General features: G+C 37.9%; 2 protein-coding genes across 2 annotated transcripts; one reads left to right on the forward strand and one right to left on the reverse strand.

Annotated features, from left to right (window-relative positions):
* Positions 1-9,713: 9,713 nt before the first annotated feature.
* Positions 9,714-14,688, forward strand: LOC126850813 (solute carrier family 28 member 3). Its single transcript, XM_050594165.1, has 13 exons — positions 9,714-9,930; positions 10,034-10,265; positions 10,623-10,682; positions 10,961-11,129; positions 11,266-11,443; positions 11,527-11,692; positions 12,285-12,479; positions 12,871-13,032; positions 13,134-13,227; positions 13,306-13,465; positions 13,658-13,826; positions 13,911-14,250; positions 14,548-14,688. Exons 2-13 carry the CDS (start codon positions 10,236-10,238, stop codon positions 14,652-14,654), a joined length of 1,830 nt encoding a protein of 609 aa, XP_050450122.1. The 5' UTR covers positions 9,714-9,930; positions 10,034-10,235; the 3' UTR covers positions 14,655-14,688.
* A 139-nt stretch (positions 14,689-14,827) lies between these two features.
* Positions 14,828-16,834, reverse strand: LOC126850859 (ceramide-1-phosphate transfer protein). The gene is made up of 5 exons (XM_050594263.1): positions 16,678-16,834; positions 16,438-16,608; positions 15,774-15,982; positions 15,530-15,705; positions 14,828-15,443 (listed from the first exon to the last, which is right to left on the reverse strand). Exons 2-5 carry the CDS (start codon positions 16,563-16,565, stop codon positions 15,321-15,323), a joined length of 636 nt encoding a protein of 211 aa, XP_050450220.1. The 5' UTR covers positions 16,566-16,608; positions 16,678-16,834; the 3' UTR covers positions 14,828-15,320.
* Positions 16,835-27,928: the final 11,094 nt, after the last annotated feature.

Below are 27,928 nucleotides of genomic sequence, written 5' to 3' on the forward strand. Positions count from 1 at the left end.
TTCCCTTGTATTCGTTTCTTTTGGGTGGCGAATCTGCCTCCCGATGATGATTACCGAAGATTGTGTCGAATTGATCCGTCGACCCAAACTCTCCGGATCTTCCTTTTTCTCCGTCACTTATCTTCGCGATATCAGCTCGTTTCAAGTTTCGCAAATCTTGCTGCAGATCGTCGGTTTCATACCTCGTTCGTGCAAATACTTATGTGACAGCCGAGAATCTGTGACATACGTGGATCTTCTTTATCTCCGTCTCTCTCTCTCTCTCTCTCTCTCTCCTTTTCTTACAAACAAATGTTATCAATTTTTTTTCCTCCTTTCACGGCGGCCGCAAATGACGATCAGGCGCGCCAGACTTTCGCTACCAAAAAAATCGATCTGGATCTCCTACCGTGCGATAACTCGATCGAATCGCAGTCTCTTTTCTCCTGCCCCCGCAGGACACCGTCGCCACCGTATAATTTTGATTGCCACGCGAAAAAAGAACGAAAAGAAGGAATTTCCCCTCCCTCCTCGTCCACTGGCTTTTACGAAGTCTCGGTCATTCGGCGGGATAGAGCTCCTCTCTGAACGAACTTGAGGGAATGTTGCGACGAAATGCGAGAGAAATGGAGGAAGGAGAAAAAGAGGAACAGGTACTTGGAATATATGAGCGGGAGGGCGCGAAGCTTGCACGAGAGAAATGTACAAGGAGGCTCGTCGTATTCGGATGGTCGTTTCAGGGGCAGCCACATACGATTTTATAGGGTGTCTCCCTCTCCGCTGTCTAGACGAATCGAAAGATATGATCTTTGAATCATAATGTATCGCTTTTAATAAATGCAGCCTCCGCGTGCGTGCGTGAAAATACGATACAACGCACGCAGAGACGGCAAGAGTTCGAAAAAGAGAGGGGGAAAAAAAAAGAAAAAGAAAATAGTGAAAAAAATGAGACGGCCGTGACAGATTCGATTTACTTCCACGTGTGTGGAAATCTCTCTGGGAATCCGTAAATATCAATTTCGCTTAATTATTACAATGTAATCGAATGTAATTAGATACTTCTTTTCAACGACTACTTTTAAATTAGATATTTCACTTTCTCTATCTCACATAAATAAATCGCAATGTTAATTAAATAAGCTCACAAATGAGGATATGATTGTCCTCCCCCCCCCTCCTCTCTCTCTCTCTCTCTCACTCTCTTTCTAATTTTATTATAAATTTGTCTTAAATTATTTCTAGATGAAAAAGGACGATGTGATTTATAATATGTTTCCGCGAAGGAGGTGCAAAACCTCGACGCATTAAGAATAGACATATGCCTGAAGGAACTCGTAAATCTCCGGATCGAGCTTTCCACAGATTACTAAAATGACGTAATCAAATTTAATCTCTGATATTTGGGTTGATATTTCGATGCGTCCGAATTCGGAGAAAGCCCCTTCCCCTATCACACCCGGTAAAATGCCGAGCGCTCTTTTTTGCGAGAAATAAAATAATTCTTCCTTGAAGAAAATATTTAATGAAATGACTATATCGGATTAATTATACAACGTTTTGATATAAATTACTTCATACATTTATATGTAAATGAAAAACAAAACAAAACAAAAAAAAAAAAAAAACAACTCGCTAGTATGTCTCGAGTTATTGCGAAATGTAACGCAATACATACATCTTTTCCAAATCGATTCGTGGGATCGTCATTGACGAGTATGCAGGAGGGAGAGAGAGAGAGAGAGAGAGAAAGAACAAGAGACAAAACGTTCACCGGTAAACAAATCGATGAATCGAGACCAACGACGTAACCACTTATTCACCCTGCTCAAACTGGGTTGACCTGGTGGTGTCTGGTGGGGGGCCACGTGTGTCGAAGGAAGTGCATTGCGGTGTCCCGGATACACACACATATCTGTCTCCTATACCTTATACTTGACTTCGCGTGTACGCAACGCGCACTTAAATTACATACGTGTGTGACTTCTATGGCTTGAGTGTGCCCTTTCTAGATACGTCTGCGAGCTTCAAATTGCTTCTTTCCATTCGCTTAAGCTTCAATCGACGAAGCAGATGTGAGAGGTCGCTCTCTTATTATAGTAATTATATCTAAATAAAGGATAATCTTAATGAAAGATAAGTACTCTTTGTCATCCGATTCTCCTGACCTCTTTTCAAAATTGAAATTGACGTTAGAAATCGAGAGCGTCTGCTGTCCAAGTTAAACCGTGCGAAATCTATAGGAATTTCTAGCTCCAGAAATGAATTTCGCATTTAGCCTATACTTATTTATCATTCCCGGATCCCTCTCGTTACCCTAGAAAGAGACAAAGGACAGAGTTAAAGTTACGCGACGTCGGTGAGAAACCGCGGCTTTCGGAAGACACACGGCGTGGTACATAAAGTACCCACGTGCGATCACGCGCGGGCGTGCAGACACGCGGGCTTAACTGCGCGTCCGTACGGAGGGTTATAGGGTGCGTGAGAGAGCGAAAAGGGGAGGAGGGACCACGGACACCACGATGCAATTTGATCTTGCGCGCGAGAGAACGAACGACGACGGCCACGACGACGACGGTTTGGTGCAACGGTTGTCTGACGTCACCCACCGAATTCTCCGTCGCGAATCGGACACGCGGACAGACAATCTGGCGTCTAGACATATCAAAATAAATAATGCGCTGAGCCTCTCTCTCTCTCTCTCTCTCTCTCTCTCTCTCTTTCTCCATCTACATGTCTCTCTCGCTTTGCCAAGTCAAATTGTTGGCTCGCACACTCGTTACATACTCGTACATCGTCCTTGTTAGAGGCGGCGGCGTTCCGTCAACTCACGGGGGATGTTACGGAGGCGTAGAAACACCCGAATGAAGAGTCCGTCTATTGCGCGATGCGTTTCTCTGCGGAGACGCGGTGAAGAAATTCCCGAAGCTAAATGTCTTTCAACGAAAATAAGAAAAAAAACCTGCCGATTAATTAATTAAATAAATAATCGTAGATTTTGACGTTTCTCTTCTTCATCTTACGAGAAGTGAAAACTGCGAAGATCTATTCGCAATCTCGATCATAACAACTGCCAATGCCGCCCTGTTTCTCGGAATTGTTTTCATAGCCGAGGGGGAGGATAACGTGCGATGCGTAGTTCCGTTTCGTGCGATGCGAACAATATCGGGGCAAGGCGGTAGTGCAACGCGGCAGAAAAACTGACGGATAAACATATATAGAGCTCCCGGGAAACAGAATCGCGTCGTCTCACCTGGCGTCGAGTCGCATCCCGTCTTCCCTAATGACAGTCTTATATCTCTCTCTCTTTCTCTCTTTCTCGCTCTTCTCTGGCACCGTCTTTCTCTTTCTCTCTTTCTCTATGTATTATCTCGGGTACGGGGCACGTCCGAGCGAGAATTTAAGACTTTCTGCCCACGCGCGCCAAATTATTCCGCCTTATGCCCGGTTTCCTCCGATCGGAATTGTAAAAAAGGGAAGAGAAGAAGAAACAGATTCCACCGACGCCGGCCGGCTCTCTCGCCGGACCCGCGAGACGAGGAAGGCGCAGAAACAGAACGAAAAAGAAATGGAAATCGTGCAATTTGCATGATCTCTCTCTCTCTCTCTCTCTCTCTCTCCTCTTCACGGGACCAACACGGAGGCAGACGGCAATCAAGATAAGATCTCTCTCTCTCTTTCTCTCTCTCTCTCTCTCTCTCACCTCTCTTCTCGGGATCCGTCAAGGGATACTACGGCATATCCACGGATCCTCCGCCTTCCCGATTCTCCGGATCGCTTCGTGGAATCGGGGATTTGAATTTCGGAGTGGATTGCGCAATGCGCACCCACGCGTAGGCGCGCAAACGCAATCGTCTCCTCGACCAGACGGTCATTTTAAAACCAATACCCGCCTATCGCGAACACGCAAATCTCCGGAGAGCAGATTTCTCCCCTGTCTCTTTCCCTCTCTTTCCCGCCCCCTCTCCCTCTCCCTCTCTGCCCGACCCGCGCTCTTCGCCCATCGAGCCTCTCGATATTCCGCGCTCGTTTCACGGCACACGGAGACAACACGCTTTCAGACGGGAATGCGAGAGACGCGCTTTTATAAATTTTCTTAAGCGTAGCGGCTAAGCTGAACCTTCCCTCCCCCCCCCTCCCCCGCCTCCATCTTCCCGCCGAGCATGACTTTTAGATCGAAAGAGCCTAAAAGTCACACAGACATTCGATGATACTTGAATGATATAAAAGATTTTAAATGCGTAGCGTTTCCGGCAAATATTAAGAGCAGAACCGAAATGATAAAGTCACAAATTTAACGATATGATTCGATTATTAAATATTATATAATTCAAAAGATCAGTTGTTTAGATGAGAGAGAAAAATCGACTTCGAGTCGAGTAGAAAGATGAAGAAGCGCGAGCTTGAGAAAATTTATCTCTCCGATTTTCTGGATTCTTCAAAGTACCTCGAGAGGAGAGAGGAGAAGGCGCGAATATCGGAAATGACGTGAAGGATGTCACGATGATGGAACGCGATATGCGCAGCCGCTGAAGGGTGTCGCGTGCTGCGACACAGACGATGAATCGGACGCATGACATTCCATCGAAATAGGAGTAAAGAAGAAACACGAGAAGACGAGGAAGGAAGCGTACGCGCAGTCACGTACGCGTTCCGTCTGGTTAAATCGCATAATGACGAGGTGCCTAATCACAAATTATGCCGCGTACGCGACAACCGATTCCGTCGTCGCGCATCGGGATTATGTAACGTTAACTCGAACGTCTCGACCAGTAATACGTTTTTTTTTCTCGGCGTAAATATACTTGCAGTATGTAGGCTGCCTACTCAAATCTTGTGAAAGAAAAATTCCTTCAAAATTCCCCGATTCTTTGAGATATTTTTCTTCAAAATTCCAGATAAAGAGAATATTTTAAAGATTTTCTTGCGCAATCTTTATAAATAAAATTTTTTTATTATGCGTTTTCTTTTCACTCGATAAAAGAGACGTAGAACCACTTGAGTTTCAAATGCTAGATTTGCAAAAAAGGACTGAATTGCTTTTGTAAGATAAGCATTTTTCACTTGCATAATATTTTCAATTTCTTATTATTAAAATTATAATAAAAATGAATGCCCTGCATATTCAATTTTGTTAAGGCATTAAATATATAAACAAAGACAGATAGATATTTCCAATATATTTTAAACATATAATTCAATTGACTTGTTTGCAACATAAGATCGAAATTATCAAAAAAGAGAAATTTTTTTTTTTTTAATTTTCGAATTCCAATAAAATTCCTTGAGAATTACCTGATTTTTGCAGGTACAAAAGTCCTAAGAATTTTAGTTTTTCAGGCAGTGAACACTCTGTAATAATCTACTTATACGAGAGAGAGAGAGAGAGAGAGAGAGAGAGAGAGAGAGAGAGAGAGAGAGAGAGAGAGAAATAGATAGATATAATTATGAATTATTCTAGCAACTAAAAATAATCGCGACAATTTATATTAAAAACAAAATAAAATAAAATATAAAGACTAAGACGTTCTTGGAGCTACATAATGTAAGAGAGAGATTTAGCCCCATTTAAGATATTTTTAGCTTGAATTTTAGAGGGGTCTGAATGGCTGGATAGAGTTGTGTACGCATTTCTGTTCTAACGAAAGAGTTAATTCGACGCTCTTGTTTTCGAGCCAAGGGAGGCGATAAGAAATGACGCGAGGCGGATGTTGACGACGTGAACGAGTCGTTTCATACGACGTGATGGTTTCAAGGCGGCGGTGTAGGGCAGGGCGAAGGGGAAGGGCGTGATGAAATTCTGCGGAATATTGAATTTTTCCTCGTGCTCTCGTGTGTCCGGTATCAGGAGGCACGATCAGCAGGTACTATTTCCGCGGGCGAGACAGCGAGTCCGCATTTCCGCGCATCAGATTCGTTCCGAGAGATCATCATCATCATCATTATCATCATCATCATCGCGACAGAGAATTATTCGACGTTGATGCGCAGATGCTTTCGGGATAATCAGCGATAATCACGGTAATTAACGACGGACACGCACGGACGTTTCATCTCGCCTCTCGAATACGCGGACTCGCGTTCATCTCTCGCAATTTTAACTATCCGTGTTGCTTTTGATACCGTGCCAGAAATCTAAAGCTGGCCCGCTTTGCTATGCCACGTGCACGTAGAAAATAGAATAATACTCGCATAGAGTTATCAAGGCCGTGCGGTTAGGCATTAGACATAAATAAAAAAAAAAAAAAAAAGATTCTATTGCCTCCCCTCTCGTGCGTAGAAGGGGTTCGACGCATAAATAGCCTGATGGTCGGATAGAATAATGCGACTCGAAATAAAATTTCTTTGCACGTTTTCATGTGCATTACAGGGTCTCTGAACTTGAATCTTGTAAAAAAAAAAAAAATTCCTCATTTTTCAGGTATTTTTGTTCAAAATTCCAGGTAAAAAGAATATTTTAAAGAATTTTTGATAAACATTTTTATTTTTTTATTATTAAAAATTAGAATAAAAATATGCACCGCATATTCAATATTTAAGACATTAAATATATAAACAAAGACAAATATATATTTTAAACACATAGTTAATAAATAAGAGCAAAATTAAAAGAAAGAATTTTTTTAAAAATCCCTGAATCTCAATAAAATTCAATGAAAAATTTTCCGTTTTTCCCGGATACAAAATAATCCCTGAGAATTCCAAGTTTTTCCAGCGAGTAGATATTCTGGGTTAACTTGAGTAACCGAGTAAAGTTTTAGGACAAATTTTAATAGAAAATCTTGTTAATATTTCGATCATTTTCCGTACGCAAGGTATTATGTAACCATGACGCCCTCCTCCCCTTCTCCTCCCTTCCCGAATGCTAATTCTCTTTCCCCTCGAAGATCCTTTCCTCTTATCCTCGAATTGCAAAGCAGACCACACCGCTTGTAAATACCACGAAGTCTAAAACATTCGGCAGACTAAACACATTATTACGTCACGTGACAGTGTCGAAAAGGGAGTCGAAGCGGAATATAATCCACTAATGAAAGCAAATCTTACGTCGGCATTTTCGTTTATATCCGCGGAATATACGCTGATCTAATCACAACATTTACTCGTCAACTCATAAAATTTCATAATCTGCGATATATACGGGGTGTCCGAAATAAAACGGAGCGAAGGGACCTTAATCTCATTCTATGATAATAATATTTTTATAATAATATTATAAATGATTTTTACAGCGAGGGGATATCTTTTTCCGCAATTTACAATTTGCCTTGGCACCGAAAGATGGATGGATTCAAGTAACACGAGTACGCCAAACGGATGAGAGAGGAGGTGGAACGCTTACAGAGCGAGAAGAAAACTCGAGACGTCCGCCACGAACAAAAATTTGAACATGATTCTCGGTAAAATAGTGTTCTCTCGCGTCGCGTCTCGACGAGATAAGCTAAGCATCATCTTCCCGATTTTTTTGTTCCTCGCCAGCAGACAGACAGTTTAGCCTTGGAAGCCTCCGATTACTCGAACTTCCTGCTTCGTAATTTACAGACAATTCAACTTTGCGCAAACTTACCAAGAAACATCCAGGAAAAACGCTTCTGCAAAATTTAGATTTCTAATCTAATTTAGAATTGATTTTATTCGGTTGGATCGTATATTATCAGCGTATATTTAAGGTCCGGGTACTGCGAAAAAAAATAAGCTGTGTAAATTTTCTTCAGACTTCTAACGATCGACATTTATATAAAATTAACGATTTTACGAATAAAAAAATTTAAATTAGATAATTTTTATTGCCAAATCTGATTTGATCATATTATATCAAACTGTTGAGCTGAATAGATATCGTCGTATTAAGTACACCTTAACTCGACTTAATCGCGTCGCGTTATCAAATCAGTTATCAAATCATATTCCAAGTTCATCTAAAAAGCGCGCTGATTAAATAAACGTCGAGATATTATCACGAAACAATTTGTGTGATGTGATTATCAATTATATAAATTAATCTTGTATACAACTTTGTGCAAATAATAATTTTCCTTGTATGCACCTCTAGATGATTTTACAGCTGTTTGTCATAATGTGACAAACAGGTGTGTAATCTCTTTTGTTGCTCAAACAAGATTCTATTTTTTCCATAACAAAATATATTTATTATACTTTATCAATCACGTTTAAAAACGTTCCGAATATTTGGAAAAGATATATATTCGTGTATACTTAATTTAAAATTATTTCCCAAAGATATACGATGTACCAATACCCTACAACTAAAATATATAATTTCTAAATAAAAAAATAAATAAATAAAAATTGCCATAAATTACCGTTCATTACGATGACGTAGGTAAGTTTTGATTATCGGTCGGAATAATGTTTTTTCTTTTCAGGAAACGTACCTTATAATCGCATCGCGATCGTTACGTAATGCTCATTCGCGCTTATTTATTACGATCGTGCTTCGCGGCTTCATCTTCCGGTTTAATTCTCCAGTTTCCGTATCTCGTCGGTAGCGCGATTAGCTGCAGAACTTTTTATACACCTGTTTTGAATTGCATCTCACGCATCGGGTCCCCGACGCGATCCCGACGCGTTAAGACGACGCGGCGCACGCGTTGCGTGCGAGAATGACACGAGGCGAAACGCGCTTCGAGACTTCTCTTTGGTGTCCAACGTATCGTTCGTTCCTCGAACGGCGAGATAAATAATGAAGAAGTGAAAGAGCATCAACCCGCCAATAAATCACATATAATGAATGTAGGTACAGGAAACTTGTTAACCAGGAAGTTACACTTCCGTCAAAATGAATGAAATGTGTGTGTGCGCTTTGTGTACGATTATAATGATTTAGATGAATGGTGACATTCATAATATCATATGCATGTAAGCAAGATAATTATATCACGCTTTGAAGTCGCCGAAAATTTTAAGGATATTACACAATGATGATGTAAGAAATAATTATATATAGTGATATGAGTGTGTATGTGGTAATAGATAATTCAGATGTATGTAAATATTTACCTAAACGCGTTTTTCCAAAACATATAAAAAAGGTTTCCTGTATATATAATATAAATTGGAGTTGTAAATAACATTTTTTTACATTTTTGTTATTTAAAATATGGATTTTTTTCCAATAAAATATAAAATTGTGATTATGTGTATAAATTTTCAGAAAAATCGATATTATTTTGCGTGAATTTATTCTTGAAAAATATAAATTTGATCCTTTTGTCACTTTATATTTATTTATTATTCACTTTATATTTCGTTATTATTCATGTTAAAAATGATATATACATATTGGAGATATAATTTCGCATGATTTGGATTTCGCAATATCTGGATTATATCTTGCCTAAAAGTAAGATATTGAACGTAACCGGATTTAAACATTATTTTTGCAAAGTTATTTAAAATTGCAGGCTCAAAAAAATTTACCGCGAGCTATAATAATATATTTCGTAGAGTGGGGTGGTTCATGTGTGTGGTGAAAGGAAATGTTGCAAACCTGAGACATTCTATATCTCAGCAAAAACCATCATAGTTCCACGATTGCAAAAGAGGATGTTAGCAATATCTCTTTTCACTCAAAATGTCACGGTAAAAGAAGGGAGTGTCCCCCACTCTCATACCACCTTGAGGTTGCACAACGATTATATCGTCTCACCGATTTTCAGTTAGTTCCTTGAGCGGCTTATCTTGTTCTACAGATAGGTAGAAAACAATGTCAGTGTGTCTATAAAGTGTACATTTCCATTATTGAGCTCTTTCTTCATTAGGCTATGCAATTTAAGTGTTTATCGTGAAATGATAATAAATACGTAGTTATCAAACTCGATAATGAAATCAGTGACAAAATCAATAAAATTTTATCAGTACTTTGAATTACGAAAGAGCGATCTCTACGAAACTGGAGTTGAAATCATTTCAAACGCAGCCAACCATAAACATGTATGTATTATATTATATATCATTTGAATATCGCTATAGATATTTATGAATAAGAATCGCGTGTAAAATGGCACAAATTAGATTACCGACATCCACGTTGCAGTTGAAGTTTTACGGAACGTCCTGTTATCGACGTTATCTGTTGGCTCAATTTCAATGAGATTACGAAGCGTATATGTGCGAGAATTGTTATTCCTTCTACATATCGGGAAAGACACATTCTTCCGTTTTGCGTCAGTGCTGCAAAAAGAACGACAGAAGGAGGACATATTTTAACCGTGAAGTGAAGTGAAGAGCAGTGAAATATGTCTGGAATGGCGAATCAGGCATTCGAAGTATTTTTCATTTCTTAAACTGATAAGCTTGTTCGAATGATTCATATCAATCGTTACATATCAGTGTAAAAGTTTCTTTAAACATTTAAAGATAGAAGAGTTCCTTAAATATTTAAAAATTGCTTTTTTATCTTGGATTATAGCCAAAATTGGAAAATATATTAAATATACATATATGATAATTAAAGAACCTGTTTTGTTTTTTCTTAATGTATTATATTTCTAGTAAATATTTTGAAATATTATTCGAATATTTTATTTATCTGTAATGCTTATTAGAAGAATATATTAGAAAAAAAAACAAAATGTATAAAGAGATTATTTAAAAAAAGATGTATTACTTTTTATGGTTGATAGAATAATGAATTAGACGTGTTGGAAAATGGTCATCGGAAAAGTGAACCTACAGCAAATCAAGTAAGCATCGCCTTTGTTTAATATTTTTATTGAAGGAATGCCTTTGTTCGAAACAATCGACAGTCCAATTATAGCTTCAAACGCATGTGCATGAATAATCAACGATAATAGTAATGACAATATTGTTGCAATATGTAATTTACACACACGCTAAATTCGTCATAAAATAAAAATTTGTATAAAAATAAAACGGAACAATTTTTACAATAATTCACTGTTACAAAATATCGCTTAATAACAATTGAAAAAAATATTAACACGTAAAATTGTTATCGCAGGACGCAAATTCTCATCGCGAATCACAAATACGTTGGAAAATCAGAGGCAACGCGATCGACGCCTATCTTTCGAAACACCGGAGGATTTTCAAGATCTTCGGCTTAACAATTTTAAATCTCTTTATTGTAGCCTATATAATCTGCGCGGGCGTATATTGGAAAAGTAAACGTATGTATGTATGCTTATTCGTGTTTATTCGGTAGAATTTATAATCTCCGTTATATAATTGATATCGAATTGATAAAGTAGTGACGCGTTAAATTTGACAATGTGTGACGTGTGATATAATGATATCGATTCGCAGTTTCAGAAAATTCATGCGATCTTGAATGGTGCGATGGTTACGGTTTCCTGCTTATATTCGCAGGACTTATTTATCTCGGTCTATTTTACTTCTTGATCGTAAAACGATATTTTGGCAAGTACATCGTACAATGTTGTCGGCCAGTAACGAATTCCCTGGAACGCTTACAAAGTACCAAGTGAGTGAAATTAACGTCATCTGACTCTTTAAAAATTATTTATAAACTGATTGGGTATCGATGATATCGGTGAACAATTTCAGATACGGGACGTGCATCGGAGGAACGATCTTTTACCTGATTATACTAACAGCCATCATTATTTTTCTCATTCTCGATACGGCAGAATCAAGGTACAGGTTAATTAGTATCCTCGGTATTATCGTGATACTGGGATTAGGCTGGTTATTTTCTAAACATCCGACACAGGCAAGTGAACCATGATATCTTGAGGGGCACAAATTTTGCGCATTCAGCTTTTCATATAAATTCACGACTTTGATCGCACAATCTTTCTTCACGTTGACAGAACGAAAGATATCAATTTATTCATTATATCGCTCGAAGCGTTTACGGGAGATAAGTTAATTCATTAACTTCACACGTTACGTAACAAATTATCTTCATCTGCCGCATCGCCTCCCAAACGCACTCCAATTACCGTAACATAATATACACAAGCAGAGCCGAGGAAAATTGTTAAAGGCACGTGGGTAGACACGTCGCTAATTCCGCTGGAATTTTTAACCCACTTCATTAAACCGTCCAATACATGTGTGTGCACGCAGATCTCTTTGTTTATGTCTTGTTTACATTCTTGTATATCTTTTGTTTACATTTTTGATGCATAAATAAATTAAAATATCTTATTTTTTCGTAATAAAAAGAAGAAAAACTTGGGATATTAAATATACACATTTGAAAATGACAATCTTTCAATATAGAATTTATATATGCAATTTTCTTCATTTATTACTTTTCAATCATTTTAACCATCATGTCCTATATTAAATGTGCGTAGATTAAATGGAGACCTGTTATTTGTGGCCTGATTTTACAATTTCTACTTGGACTTATTACACTTCGATGGCCCATCGGTCGCAGTATTTTCCAATGTATCTCCAGGAAAGTAGCTACTTTCTTGGATTACGCTAAAGCCGGCGCAAGCTTTGTATTCTCAGATGACATAGTGAGCAAGGGAATCTTCGCGTTCACCGTTAGTTGTGATTTAGTATATTATGATATGTTTAGAACTATAATAAAATTAAGTATAAAATAATAGACGTCATATATTTATTATTATCTTATAAAGAAATAATACAAGGAAATAAAAATGGTAAATTAAATATTATTAAATTAAATTAGAATGAATTAAATTATAAAATAATTAAATAAATTATAAATTAAATAGTTAAATTGAATTATAAATTAAATATTTAATTAAATTATAAATTAAATTTATTATTTGTTAAGAAATTGTTAATTTGATGATTGAAAAATTGTTACGTTACTTTATTTACCTGGAAATTTCTTTCAATTTATAATTTCATCATAAACTGCTAATAGAAGATATTTTAATTTATTAATGGCATATTCCGCTTTGTTAGGTACCGCCCGTGATCATTTTCTTCAGTTTTGCAGTGCAAATCATGTCTTATCTCGGCGCAATACAATGGATAATCATGAAACTAGGATGGATTTTGCAAAGCATAATGGACACAACATTATGCGAGTCATTAAGCGCCGCCGCTAATCCTTTCATCGGAATGGTAATATCACCGCAACTGAATCAGTAACTTTATATTCTCATAAAATTAGAATTTCCGGATCATAAAAATTCCAAACTTTATGAACGCCTTATTTTCCGCAGTCGGAATCTCCCCTGCTAATCCGACCGTACATCAATGAATTGACCTACTCGGAGTTGCACGCGATACTGAGCTCAGGATTTTCCACAATCTCTGGTCTGTCACATATATCGTACGAGATTTACCGGTGTCATTAAGCAGTAATTTATAATCATGTTTACCTGCCCGTTACAGGTTCGACATTGGCCGCTTACATAGCATTCGGTGCAGAACCAGCTCATTTAATAACCGCCTCCGTAATGTCTGCGCCGACTGCTTTAAGTTACTCCAAGCTCTTTTATCCGGAAATCGAAAAAAGTCTCACGAAATTCGAAAATATCAAGCTTGAAAAATCGTACGTACAAGACCTTTAATCCAAATCTACAATAGGTGTAGTAAGCTTCAGTCAAATATGAGAAGAATAATCAATTATTATTGATAATTTTTTTACGGCTTACTGCATCATTTATTGATTCGGCTTTACAAAACATCCGTCTCACTAATGGCACATAAAAAATTTATATACGGATATTATATTTTTATATAGATCGGACAACAGTATTCTAGACGCCGCTACCAATGGTGCATTAGCTGCGCTACCAATAGTTTTGGGTGTACTCGCGAATATCGTGGCTTTCGTATCCTGCATTGCGTTTTTAAATGGGATGCTCTCTTGGTTTGGTGCTCAGGTCGGTTACGAAGAACTGAGTCTCGAGGTAATGAATCTTTTGGCGCTCGTGACCTTTCCAGCGGTTAAAAATGTACCTACTTGAGCGAATTTTAGATTTTCAGTTTTGCAGATTATTTTGGCAAAAGTCTTTATGCCACTGAGTTGGATCATGGGCGTTCCTTGGGAACATTGCGAGGACGTAGGTACATTGATAGGTCTGAAGACGGTGGTCAATGAATTAATCGCTTATCAGAAAATGGGCGAGTTTAAGAAGAAGGGCAGAATATTCGGGAGATCGGAAGCGATCGCCACATACGCGATCTGCGGTTTCGCGAATCCAGGCTCGATTGGCATCCAGATTGGCGTTTTTGCTTCTTTAGCGCCAGAGAACAAGGAGCGAGTAACGAATGTCATTTTACGAGCCTTCATTGCTGGCAGCGCCGTCTGTTTCCTCACGGCCAGCATCGCCGGTAAGATTGAAATCTAACGTGACTCTGTCTCTCCTGTCTTTTAGTAAAATATTTTTATAAATATTCATTTTACATAAAGACATTTAAGATAAAAATAAAATAATTTTAAGTGGGGCTATATTTGAGTCGTTTTAGTTTTTTTTTTTAGGCGGAAGCGCCTAAAAAAGTTTTGAATGTTATCTTAAATTTTTTAGATGCAAAGCTATTTTTAATCAACTATAATTGTAGAGAATGAAATGATGAATTCAATGACCTATAATATCTCAAGCTATCCATCATTTTATTACTTTGTTTTAGGTATGCTAATCGACGACATTGCATCACCATCTTCTGCAAACGTTACTATCGCATCAACAATTTTAAATGTCACATCAACGACACTCCTATCTAAATACTCCATTTAGATTGAGAGATTGCGTTACAGCAATCCCATAACAGAGGCATTTAATTACAAGATTCAATTATTTTGAATTGATTATATCATGTCTACACTTGTTTGAAGAGAAATGCCAGTCACAAAGAACTTCTCTTGTTAAATAATTGTAAATAGGTGGCTATGTTGAGAGAGAAAGACACATTTTAATTTCATTATGGACTTTTTATCAGTAATAAATTTTTATACAATACTGTTGTAGAAACATTAAAATAACTTATAAACGATATACATACGAGATCATCGGTTTTGACCGAATATGTCCCTAGCAAATTCTTTTACCCAGTAAAATCATCTTCGAGCTTAGTAATGCATACAAAGCTAAAATGACAAAAGATCATGTGTGTAAAAGTGATACATTTTACTATCTTATTTAATCTGTGCAACTATTTGTACATTTCAAGTATATATGATTATATATAAGTATCGATCGCGCGTAATGGAATACGTATTTTCCCAAAAGTGAGTGTGCTTATTTATTATATGTTATTATCGATAATAGTATAATTGTATTATACAGTATATCTTATACCACAATAATATCACAATATCTTAAGAATATGGAATGTCGCGTGCGGTGCTTTGCGAAGCTAAAAATATCGAATGAAAGTATCATTTTTATATTTTCTACGATCACTTATGGTAGAGTATGCAACTGGTAAGTCTCGTAGATGATGTCAGTGCGATTAAACACGTCGGCAGTGACCTCCAACATTTTTGGCAGAACATCTATGTTTCGTTGAACATATTCACCACAGACCTGAGAAGCAGATGCAAGTGAGAAGAAAATTATTCAACCACCTTCTCTCTAAATTCTCTCTAAAAAAATTCGATTAATTCCTTTACCTTTTTTAATAAGGCCTCCCTATTAGGCATAGCATACATGGCAACTATTGCGGCTTTCCTGATTACCCATGGATGATGCTTTGCCAAGGTTTTGTTATATGCATCTTGACAACAACTAGATGTTTTGTCACCATCTGAGAGATCACCCAATTGTCGCAAGAATTCTCTAATAAAATCTAAAAGGTTGAAATATGCATCAACCAACTTGAATTTTTAAACAATATCAATAATAATGATATAGTACCTAAGCCTCTATGTAGTCGCAATAAAGTACGTGTGCCATTGGAAAGATCAGGTTTTTCTAGCAGTTTGTTTTCCTTCTCATATTCAATCATAGATTTCACAGTATTATATTGCTGATCATTTTTCTTTAATAAATTAGTCAGGATGTCTATCTTTTGCTTCAGGTCAGAAGAAACAAAACTAAAGACATTGCCCATTAACTGGAAAAATCTGTGCACATAGCATGTTACGCAAGCATAAGTGCTACAATCTCATATCTTTGATAAAAGTTTAAAAAGAGATATGATAAATTTGTTAACTTGAGCAAAAGAAGTAGATAACAGCAAAGGAGTTTAATATCAGAGAATTATAATTTTTACATATTTTTTGCATATAAAACTCGCTCAAAACTTTATCAAATTTTAGACAAGAACATTTTATATAAATTGTATGTATTAAATAATAAATAATACAATAAAAGTCCTCTTAATTCAATAATGTAAAATTATTTTAAATTGTCACTTGTTTAATTTTTAATTCGACTTTCGTATGTTACTAAAATTCAACAAGTTACTAAGTAAATCCATCAAATATTAATCATATAAAATGACGAAGAAAGAGTAACTTAAAATCGATGTACACAATGACAAGGTTATGTTAGATGATGAAAACAAACTATGACTTACTTGTAGAGTTCATTGTAAGCGTCTAGATACGCTTTCAGAACGATATCGTCATTTTCCGTGAGAGATTGGTCAAAATAATCATGCACCATATGCAAGTCGAAAAAATTCAACTCCGGTCCTTCCGCCATTGTAGTGTTACTGCATTCAACCAAATGACTATCGGATCTGCTTCTGCGCCAACGTTATAAAAACGCGTTATCTTCTTTGATTATCCATATAACTGTCGAACTTAAACCGTACAATTACATAACCGCCAACAATCATAACTGCCCATTGCAATTACTACGACAGGTGCATGACGTGGTCAACAATGACCATTGTTGCGTCATTTTTAAGATCGATGACTTTGCTTTTACCGTTCGAGCTGTAAGCTATCACGACATATTATTCGTTCAAGTTCAGGTTTACTCGAGGAACAAAGAAGGCAGATTTAACCTAGCGCACTCTGCTAAAGATATCATACCTAATCTTTGCACGATAACTTGTATAACATTATGTTTAAATCATTAATTTAGAAATTAAGAGAAGAATGAATGCTGAAGAAATATGATAATAATGATAATTTAAAGATATTTTAAACGACATAAACCTGCACATGCGTATGTATTCATGTTTTGATTACACAGATGCATCAAATTCCTATCACATATTTTTTTTGATGATTCAATTTTTATTTAATTAAAAATAATATATTATTTTAAATAAATATAAATTATTCCAAAAAAATTTAAGTTTTCCTCTCTGTCTTTGAAAGACATACATGCTATATGTTATTTTTACAGTGGAAGATGAAAAAAATATTATCGGTGGAAGAGAAATAAAATGTTTTCTCGCGAGCAATACAAATATTTTCGATCATATTGTACAATTCGTTGCCGCCTGCGGATGCATTCTTTGCGTATATCCTTTGTTTGGAACTTATTTCTGGGTTTTGATTTCTACCAAGGAGAATTTCAAGGAACTTACATATACACTTATATATCTTTACCATTTGTTGATTTCGTGGAACCTGCATATTTTTCAAAAACCTCTAATATATATATATATATATATATATATATATATATATATGTGTGTTAAAAAATATTATATAATAATATAGTTCTTAAAAAATATTATATAATATGTATATAATAATATATATATTATATAATATTATATAATAAATTATATAATATTTTGACTAAGAATCCTTTACCAATTGATGGCAACGAAGACGAATACTCATCGATGCTAATAAGTTTTGTAGAAGATCATATCGTTTACATAGTACCATCATCTTCTATGAGAGGCGTTATACTGGAAGATATAATTATGGGGATCACAATTATTTCTCCAAATAAAAAAAAACATTCTCTCGTAAATAAGAACGTGAATATATATATATATATGTGTGTGTGTGTGTGTGTGTGTGTGTGTGTGTGCGCGCGCGCGCGCGTGTGTGTGTGCGTGTGTGTGTGTGCGTGCGTGCGTGCGTGCGTGTGTGCGTGCGTGCGTGCGTGCGTGCGTGTGTGTGTGTGTGTGTGTGTGTGTGTGTGTGTGTGTGTGTGTGTGTGTGTGTGTGTGTGTGTGTGTGTGTGTGTATAAAGAGTTACCGCATCATTTATTAATGACAAATTCTTGAGATCTCTTTAAGATGTTTTTTCCTCAGCAAAAATATTGAGGCATCAATAATTTTTGTGTTAAGCAATTAGAAAAGAAGGGTTTTTTGTAAACTAAATTTTGTAAAAAATTAAAACTACATTTTTTAATCAAACAGACTTTGCTTTAATAGAGAGAGAGAAAGAGAGAGAGAGAACAAGAGAAAGAGAGAGAGAGAATTTTAATAAGGTTTACAAAGATGTATGATGCAAAAAATTGGAAACTTGCAAAAAATAATGATCTGTCTCGATATTTTCACTGAGGAAAAATCGTCTCCAAATGATCTCAAGAATTTGCTATTAGCAGGTTGTATAATAGGTCTGGAACATATGTGTATGTATATGTATGTGTATACGTTATATGTATATATATATGTATATATGTGTGTATACGTTATATATATATATTTAAATATATTTTGAAATTTGATAATTCTTAAAACTAAATCGTATAAATGTATCTCATGTTGTTCTCTGATTTTTTCATCAAACATAACACGTATGCACAGGCTGAAGGCTGCCTTCCATCTTTCGATACACAGTAGGAGTTGTTATATTTGCACATTATTTACTCCCGACCTCTATTTGTCGAACAATCGCCCTGTGCATTTACCGAGTTGGTTTCAACGAGGGGAACTGAGAAATTCTTGCGAGTATCTTTCCACCTCAGGTTCAGCTTATTTGAACTATTTGGAATATTTCAACGTTTCCATGCATACAAGTGATAAAAATACGTAGAGAAAGAATCGGATTTGACTTTTCTTTTTTTAATAAAATAAAGTTAATGCTTGCATAATAAAACCACATCTCCCATATTTCAAATTTAAATGTATAAATTTGTGTTTCATGAAACAAAACATATAAAATAAAATTCTCTTTTTTATTTCTTTATTCTTGAAGTGACTGCATATTCTGTATTCTGATAAATTAAATTTATGAGATTCATGCTTAATCTATTTCGAATATTATTACTTCAAATTATTACTTCAAATTGGTGCGATATATGTATATGATAGTGATGCTCAGAGTTGCTGCAAAGGGCCTTGATATTCTATATATGACAACACAAAACATAAACAAAGAATAGCAAAATCTCGCTGACACATCGATTCACATAGGTAACCGGTCTTCCTGGGAATGCTAAATAATTCATCGCAGCTGGGGACTGTGAGAGTCGGACGGAGAAGCGTGGGGTTTGCGGAGGAGCAAAGGAGAGGCGGGGGTTGGTTGAAGAGCCCATTAAATATTCAGATGTCCCTCAACGCAAATAGAGTAAAGTCAAACGCGACGTTGAGCGCAGAGGCGTGTAATCTGAAAAACTACGCGAGGTCGGAGTGAAAACGAAAGCATCTTCGCCTTCGATAGCGATCCCTTTCTTAGCGTTATGGCCAACGCATCTCCACCAAAGGTCTCGGCTCCCGATGAGGAAAATTGCCCTGAAGAATCGTTCGCGCGAGGAATCGCGATGAATACTTTCCTGGTCGGACGAGAAACGTGCCCGTAGAGATATGTTTTTACGATGGCGACACATTTCCGGTCAAGCGATCTCACGGAGAGGAGGGAGGGGGTCTGCTGACTTCAACGACCAATCACACGACGACGTCGTAGCTGCGGCGCATAAAAATGTGTCACTAGGGTGCCGTAATATCTCCGTCGAGACTTATCGACGAGGAAACGCAGGCCGGATTCTTGATCCCCGGGCAGGAGACATGCTCAGCGATCTTATCTTCCCTCAGCGGACACTTTTGTGCCTTTATCGTTTTCGCTCTTTGAGCAAACACGAAGCGGACCGACCGCCGAACAAGCGGTCAGCTAAAAAGAATCGTTCAACGAAGCATGCATTGCTCCCGATCATCGTTCTAATTATCTCGGTAACCCAATCTACCCCCCGTCACGCGCCAGCGTCTTGGCTTCCCTTCTCGATTCTCTCTCGTCTCGGTCTGCTGTCGGCCTAAGCAGCGACTCTCCTCGGTTCTCCCTCGCCGTCGCCTACCGTATAATCATCTCTCTTTATCTTTCTTCGTTTCGTCCACATTGGACATCCTCAGTCGCATCTTCGTCTCTCCTCTCGTCTCTCTTCTTTGCGGCTTGCTGTCTCCTTCTTTCCATCTCGGAGTCTAACTGCGGGATCCTCGACGACCGCCCATCTAAGTTTAACAATTAACGCCCGAACGGGGAAAAATAAATTAATTGCATGCAGCTCCGGCGCGCGAGACGTGTCACGAACATTCGATCTAATCGATGCAGATTCCATTGTCCCATGTAGAAGATGAATAAGATTTCTTTTGGAACGATTAGGGGGAGAGTATGTTTATATTGGAGGAAGATATTCAATCATTCACCCCTAACTACTTATATATTTCTTTATAAAATTAATAATATATAGATTGAAAAATGCAAGAAACATTACGAGATAAATTAATTTTCGTGTAAATTTAATTGGTACGAGTTTTTGAAAAAAAATCGTGTCTTCTCCCCTCTTTTTCAACTTTCTCCCTTTTGCATTGTTCCTTTGTTCCGATTGTCAGAGTTGTCAGAAGCGACAAGACGAGCTAGCGAGAGACGAGAAGGGTGTTTGTCATACGTCGATAGGCGTCAGAATTGACACATTCGCCGAGTGTGAAACGGAAGTGGCGTTTGGGGAGACGTACTAGAGGGATTCGAGGGTGCAAGGCAGATAAATATTTGAGGAATTTGTTGTCGAGGATGAAGGCGGCGTTAGAAGACTTATCGGTTGTCTGGCGGCTTCGCACGATTTTTTCATAATCTCACATGCGAGAGACAAGAGAGAGAAAATATTTTTTTAATTTATAATTATATAGTACAGTCAAGTATTGTAAAAAAATATGATTGTAGTCTGCTTTAATTTGCTACAACTGACATCTGATTACCTATTTTCATTGCTTAAGAGAAAAGAACGGGAGGAAGGATTCCATCCCCTAAATCACAGCGATCGTCAGAGATGTGAATGAAGGAAAGTCGAAATAAACGGGGGGGGGGGAAGGGGGGGCGGGAAAGTGAAGCAAAGTGACGAGAAATTTCTAACCCTTCGATGTGCAGCATTACACCCTCGCGGTTCGTAGGAAAAGTTTTAGGTGAGCTATGTGCCGAGAGAGGGTTGGGAGCAGACCTTTTCGCAAAAGGGTCTAACGACAGTTTTGTATCCCATGGAAAATCACTGTCAACCAACAAGAGTCTGCAAAGTGTCGCATTATACAAATACATACGTGCGCGCACTTGTAAAGTCATTGCCAAAAGTGACGATAATCGTCGCGTTAATAAAGTCTCTGATCGTAAGAAGGAATAAAAGAACGCATGCGTTCAGTTTGTGAAGCAAATCATTAGATGCATCAACGCGCTTAGAATAAAGTATCCCCTTGTCACACACGCTCTGCAATTTATAAACACATTTTAAATGATCAAGAGGCATTACGTGAATGATTCCAGCTTTTCTTTTTCGCCATGATATACATATAATGAAAAATATATAAATACAAATATAAATATAAGAGATTATACGTGGAATCGTAGATCGGAGCAATTGAGGTGATTTTAATTTAAACTTTTGTCAGCGACCGTACGTAAAGTAAAGGCGTACTCACACGCACGCACACGCTTAACGGCGGGATGTAACAGATACAGACGGCGCCTGCGAAAAGCCCGGATACCCAGGGTAAAACGAGCCTGGGAAGTTCATTAATGGATTAAGAGTGCTCGATCGATACGATTAGCGCAACGTGGCCAGCCGCTCCTGATACGCGCGACATGCATTCGAACGCAACCTAGAATCCATGATTTTGTCGTGCATGGAGATGATTGAATGGAAAACAGGGGGTGGGAGAAGAGGGGGGGGGGAGAGGAATAAAAACGTTTTGTAAAAAGAATTATGTTGTCAATTTAACTCCGGATAACTATATTGATCTGAATCGCTAGCGTTTCAATCGGATCCTTTTATACATCTGTTATTTTTCCATCCTGACATTAGAGAGAAATTTATATAAAAATATATATAAATATAATAAATAATATATATAAATATAATAAGAAAAATATATATAAAACTTTTTTGTACTCTGTTTTTCTCATAAATGTAATTATATACAAAATAGCGACCGCGTGTTTTCGATAATAATTATAATGATAGAAACTAGCATCTCTCTATTCTTCCGCCACGAACTATCAAAGCTTTATATCGATCCTCGGGATTGATATGAGTGTCGTGTAACACACGGTCCCCTAGTGCGCCGCATGGGGTTGAATTTTAAAACTGCCCTCCAGAGAGAAGCTGTGCGTCTTTTGAAATCAAACTGTATGCGGTCCTGTTCTTGCGTAAGAAACTACACATCCCTCGGGATCTCACGTCAATACATATCCATCGTTGTTGTCATTCAAGAAACCCAATATTCAAATTCTGCCCTTTTCTTTCTTTTTCTATTTCTTTCTCTTTCTTCAAATTTTCAATAATATCGATATTTAATTCGAGCTGTCAACAAAAAAAAAAAAAAAATAGCTCCATGTCCAATATTTTTATACACCTAATACTTGTTAAAAAAAAAAAACTATCTTCCTACTATATTTCAAAATCTATTTTACTAAACTCGTAAACTGTATCCATGCTGCCTTCCGATCGCTCAGAATACGGTCCTTGTCGACGGCTTTGTAGATTAAAGAGGAGCACCAAGTGTCCCAGTCCCATGTGACTCTTTATGTCGAGCCATCTTTTCCACGCTACTCGAATCCACACGATCTTGAATCGGTTAGACGAGAGGGAGCGCGGCGAAAGGGGATGCGGGAAACGTCGAAGACAGGTGGGTGAGAGAGGGTAGATGGAAGGAAGTAAGGTGGTAAGACTCTGGCAGGGCGGCGGTTGGCCGGAGGTTTCAAGGTGGAGTCGGGGTCGCTGTCGCGGCTCTAATAAGCTACCCTCTCAAACCTCGTTCCACGTTACGACCCTTACATCCCTTTACGAGCAGCCTTGCAATTTGATAAACTGTCACGAGCGTACGACCATGTTACCCGAAACTAGCCGGAAACTTGCGAGAATTTCTTGGCTATCGAATTTCTTCGCTCGATTATCCATTTCGGTTTTATAACGCTGAAAATTTCGCAGAGAGAAAGACGCGTACTTTATACATGTTAAACTTTAGATACTATTTGCGAAGAATGCGTCGAAATTATGGGAAGCTCTTCGTACAAATGTAAAGTTTACGAAACGAACGGCACGATAAATTTACAAACATTACGTTTCCATTTCTATGTAAATCACGCGATCATAAGTCGACTATGTAAGATCTTGAGAAAGATTGCTGCATTAGTAGTTAGTTCCGGGTGGAAGCTTGCCTCTGATGAAGCCACCGAAGGATGAACCAGAATAAAAATTGCAGGGGAGCAAAACTATGCGACAACTTTTAAATGAATAAAGTATAAAAAAAAAATAAAATTTACACGTGAGTTTTTTTCTGTTACAAAAATCACGATTAATAAAAATAAAAGCAATTATTTATATAAATAATAATTGTGATAATAATTGTTTCATTTAAAAAGTTAAAATAATATTACCACGGGATACATTTCTTTATGAATAATAGAACCGAAATCAATGATCGATTCTTACGACTAGGTTCGCTTCATCGATTGAATGAAAGGAGAAGTACGACAGTTCCAGAACTACAGTGGCCAGCTGTGCCACGGGAGCTCGAAGGTCGGGGAACGCACACTCTTGGGAAATGATTCCACTTTGCAAGAGGCAAATGGAAATGACCCTGGGACAGCCTCCGGACCGTAACTCTCTAGGGTTGTTCTTGGTCAGACGCGATGACGATTGCGAGGGGCTGAATAACGAAACTATCCTGATTAAGGAGGTTCTGTATTTCTCAAACAGCTGTAACTTACCAGTTGCGTCGATATATGTAATGATACGAGATCCTAGATATTCTTACAACACGTATTAGATTTCGATTAATAATCTCGCTATTTATTTTTTTTTTATTAATCTAGACATATTATGAGAAATACATGCGCCACAAGATTCATAAGCAAAAAATTAATAAATTTTTTTATCTATTTACATGTAATGCGTAAGCAAAGATTCGTGATAATGCGATTTAATATAATTTACATCAATGAATTTTTCTTAAAGACGAAGGACTTTTATATCATCACGAATTGCATCCCACAGATGCTAATCAGACCGAGAAGAAAATTGGACGCTGCTTTGTTGAATGCAACTGAGCAATCTACACACTCATCCTTCGGACAAATCGTCTCGCGACGCTGCTAACCCTCGTCGTCTTTTCGTACAGGACATTACTTGTCGGTTACAAGACATTTTCATCATACATCATCCAAGACGAACGTCTTGCTTCGGACATCTGCTTTATTTCAAGATTTAATAGTAAATGCCTACGCGCTGTTAAATTATTATTATTATATAAAAAATATATATAATAAATTTTAGAGTTTCAAAATGTGTAATAAAAATAAAATTAATAAAAGAGATATATTTATCATTTACACACACGCGATCGATGAGTCCATCATATTCAGTAATCGAGAGAGATGTTAGAGGCGAGAGATAGCCCTTCACCCCTCGAGAGTGTGAAAAAATGTTTGGGGATCGCGTGACATTATTTTTGAATTTTTGTCTCGTAGGAAAGAGAAAGTGAATTAGGGTGAGAATGCGATTGGCATGCCAAGGAACTTTAGGATAATTTAACCGTTGGCTGACAAATAAAAGGTTGCACATAACGCGAGATATCAAAATCAACTTTCATATATAATTTACAAAAATAAAAAGAAATTAATCCATGCATATAATATCCTCAGGTGCTCGTAAAAAAAAACATGTCCATTTGCCACACGTATTCCTTAAAAAAAAAAAAAACAAAAAAAAACTAAAAAATATATATTATACCATTTTATATCTTGTATATTTTTTGTAATGAAATTTATGAGCTATTACGCTTTCATACAAGTTTATAACATTATATTTATTTTATTTTATATACATATATACACGCTTAAATCTAATAGTCCTCCAATATCTATTGGCGAGCTATTGTAATCATACGATGTGAACAGCAACAAAATAAAAACTCAATAACTTCACTACCACGCGCATCCAAAACGATTGGTTTCTGTTTGCGTTTCGACTATTTTTTTTCGCAGATGTCCTTTCGACAGTAACGATATTCTATAACCCGCATCCGACACGGTTCACATAATCGGTGAATCGATGAATGCCCGACGATTATCGACGCACTTTTCCGTTCAAATTAATTGGACCAATTATCGATGCCGAACAATTATCTGCAGGTAACCAATTAGATCAGCAGGATTTGTCGACGATATGTTGCCTGGCAAGGAATAATTGGAGCTTATGCGTTGTTAAAAAAAAAAAAAGAGCGACTAGTATAAAAAGCGACATTATTTAAATAGATAATCGGTTTAACCAAAATTTTTGAGATGTGATTCTGACGAATGACCGTTAGTCGTTAAAAAAAAATGTTAATATTTCCGAGAGAGAATGAGTACACGTTGTTATTTTAACGACCCTTGACATTTGCCCTTGACGTGTCTGTCAAAAATCATTGTTAAACTATATTTTGAGCTCTTAAAAATTTTCCCGATATAATTTACAAGATTCTTAAAAATTTTCAAAAGTATATAAAAATTGTACAATAGATCGACACTCTGTCGAGACGAAAGGGATATTATTTCAAGGTATCGAAACATTTTTTTTCACGCACACAAGACTTATAATTTCTCCTCCTACTCCCCGATGAACTAACATATTAGCATATAAATATCGTCACAGTAATAAAATCTTCAATCAAGATGACAGAAGACACTGACAGAAAACCGTCGGTGCGTGTTTCGGTGCTGACTTCACTCCTCGGCGGTTCTCCACTCGCACCGCACATTAACCCGTTTATCGGCCCGTCAGTCGCAATTCCTCTCATCCGCTGTCGTGACACTTCGATTTTCGCTGACGAGAGAAAAAAAAAACCCGATCGACGAGAGTAAAGCGTGAAAACGACAATAGCGGAAAGGGGCACACGCAACGGTGGGAGTAGAGTGGGGGAAGGGGAGGGGGTTAGTGTGGATAACGCGTTCGCGTGTAGAGCGGAGGTAATCACACACGGTTAGCACATGTTATCCGGGGGGCAATTCTCGAAAAAGGCCGCGGATCGTTCCAGACGACGTCTTGCGCGCGGAGGGACAACTCAGGGGTGATGGGGCGGCAAGGAGGTGGGGGGGACAGGGGATGAGAGATCATCACGCGGGGGCCCATCGCACGGATCAGGGGCTCGAGGGGTACCGAAGGGATGTCGGAGACGGTAGAGGCGGTGCCGGAGGCGGGCCGCAGTTTTTCACAGGAGTTTGCGCATGCGGATACTTTTATACCCCACCAAGAGCAAGCGACACCGCCGCCTTGGCGTTCTTAGAGGCTTCTTAGAATGAGTTTTGTCCCCTGCGAGGCGCACTCCACCTACCCAGTCACCCACACCGTCGCACGGATCGTCGTCGCGGAGGAGTCGGCCGATGCGTCGGCTCGTCTGGCTAGAAAGGGTTGTATCTACTAGCCCGCGATTCTTAAATAGCTTTGTCAGAAATTTTTCCGAGATTGCATCTTCAATTACTACATCTAGATCTAGGATCGATCGAATGGGATAGAGGGAATTGTCAATCCATTATACATTTGGTGTAAAAAAAAGAAAATAAAACTGTCATCGTTACGTCGTCCTCACTCAAGATGACATTTTCCACGCGCAGGCGATCCAAGGTTCCCAAGTCTATCTAATGAAGGTAACGAGATTATCGAGAGAAACCAACAGAGTAGCGTTAAGGAGTTCTCGGTCTGAAGATAGCTGAAATCGGATTAGTAACGAAACGAGTAATCGACACTGGGGGCTTCTCGTCGGTACCGGATACCGTGTCTCCACGATGAGATTTATTTCAGAGCGATGAAACAGTCACTATCTTAAGCGATTTTTTGTTATCGCTATTTTAACAACCGTATTAAAGAAAATCTTTTTTCCTCTCAAAATTTCCAAGAGGAGGATATCATGGAAAATTTAGAGTTTCGAGAAAGTGATTTTTAATTATTGCTTTCATTCTTACTTTTACCGTATAAAGCTTTATATCTTATAATTGTTTAGAAACATTGCAGAAAATATCTCGGAACACAAGTCAAGATCTTCCTTGAAAAGAATTCTTTCGAGTAAAAATTCTCAATTTATTCCAAGGAAGAAATTCTTCGGGTCAGTCGCATCGTGATTTAATTCTCACGCGTTTCTGTAGGCATCAGCTGTCTGCATCGAGAGGAAAATTGGCGAAGCAAGAGTCCGCGGGGTGCGTGATATCGGGTCCTTAAGGATAGCAATGCGACGAATATTCGGAGGATGGTGAAAGTCAAGAGAAAAAGAGAGAAAGAGAGAGAAAGGAGGGAGACGGGAGACGGCAGGAGCTCCGTAACGGAGAAAATAAGAAAGCAAATTACCTAGCAGTCACCTACCCTCGGGGTGAGGTGTCGATATGACATGTAGGGAAAGAGAAAGAGAGAGAGAGAGAGGAGAGAGAGAGAGAGAGAGAGAGAGAGAGAGAGAGAGAGAGAGAGAGAGAGAGAGAGAGAGAGAGAGAGAGAGAGAGAGAGAGAGAGAGAGAGAGTGGAAAGGGGAGACCCCACTGGTGGAAACCCCTGGGGTTTATTACAAGGGTGGAATCAAATACACCGGGTGTCAAAAAATGAAATGCCACCCTACTGCGTTCCTTGCCAACCCCCTTTTCGACGGCAGGATGGGATCATGGTGAGTTATGGAAGAAAGAAAAAGAAGAGCTCCGTAATAGGG

The sequence above is a fragment of the Cataglyphis hispanica genome, chromosome 7, assembly GCF_021464435.1.
Source record: "Cataglyphis hispanica isolate Lineage 1 chromosome 7, ULB_Chis1_1.0, whole genome shotgun sequence".
In the NCBI taxonomy this organism is placed as follows: Eukaryota; Metazoa; Arthropoda; class Insecta; order Hymenoptera; family Formicidae; genus Cataglyphis; species Cataglyphis hispanica.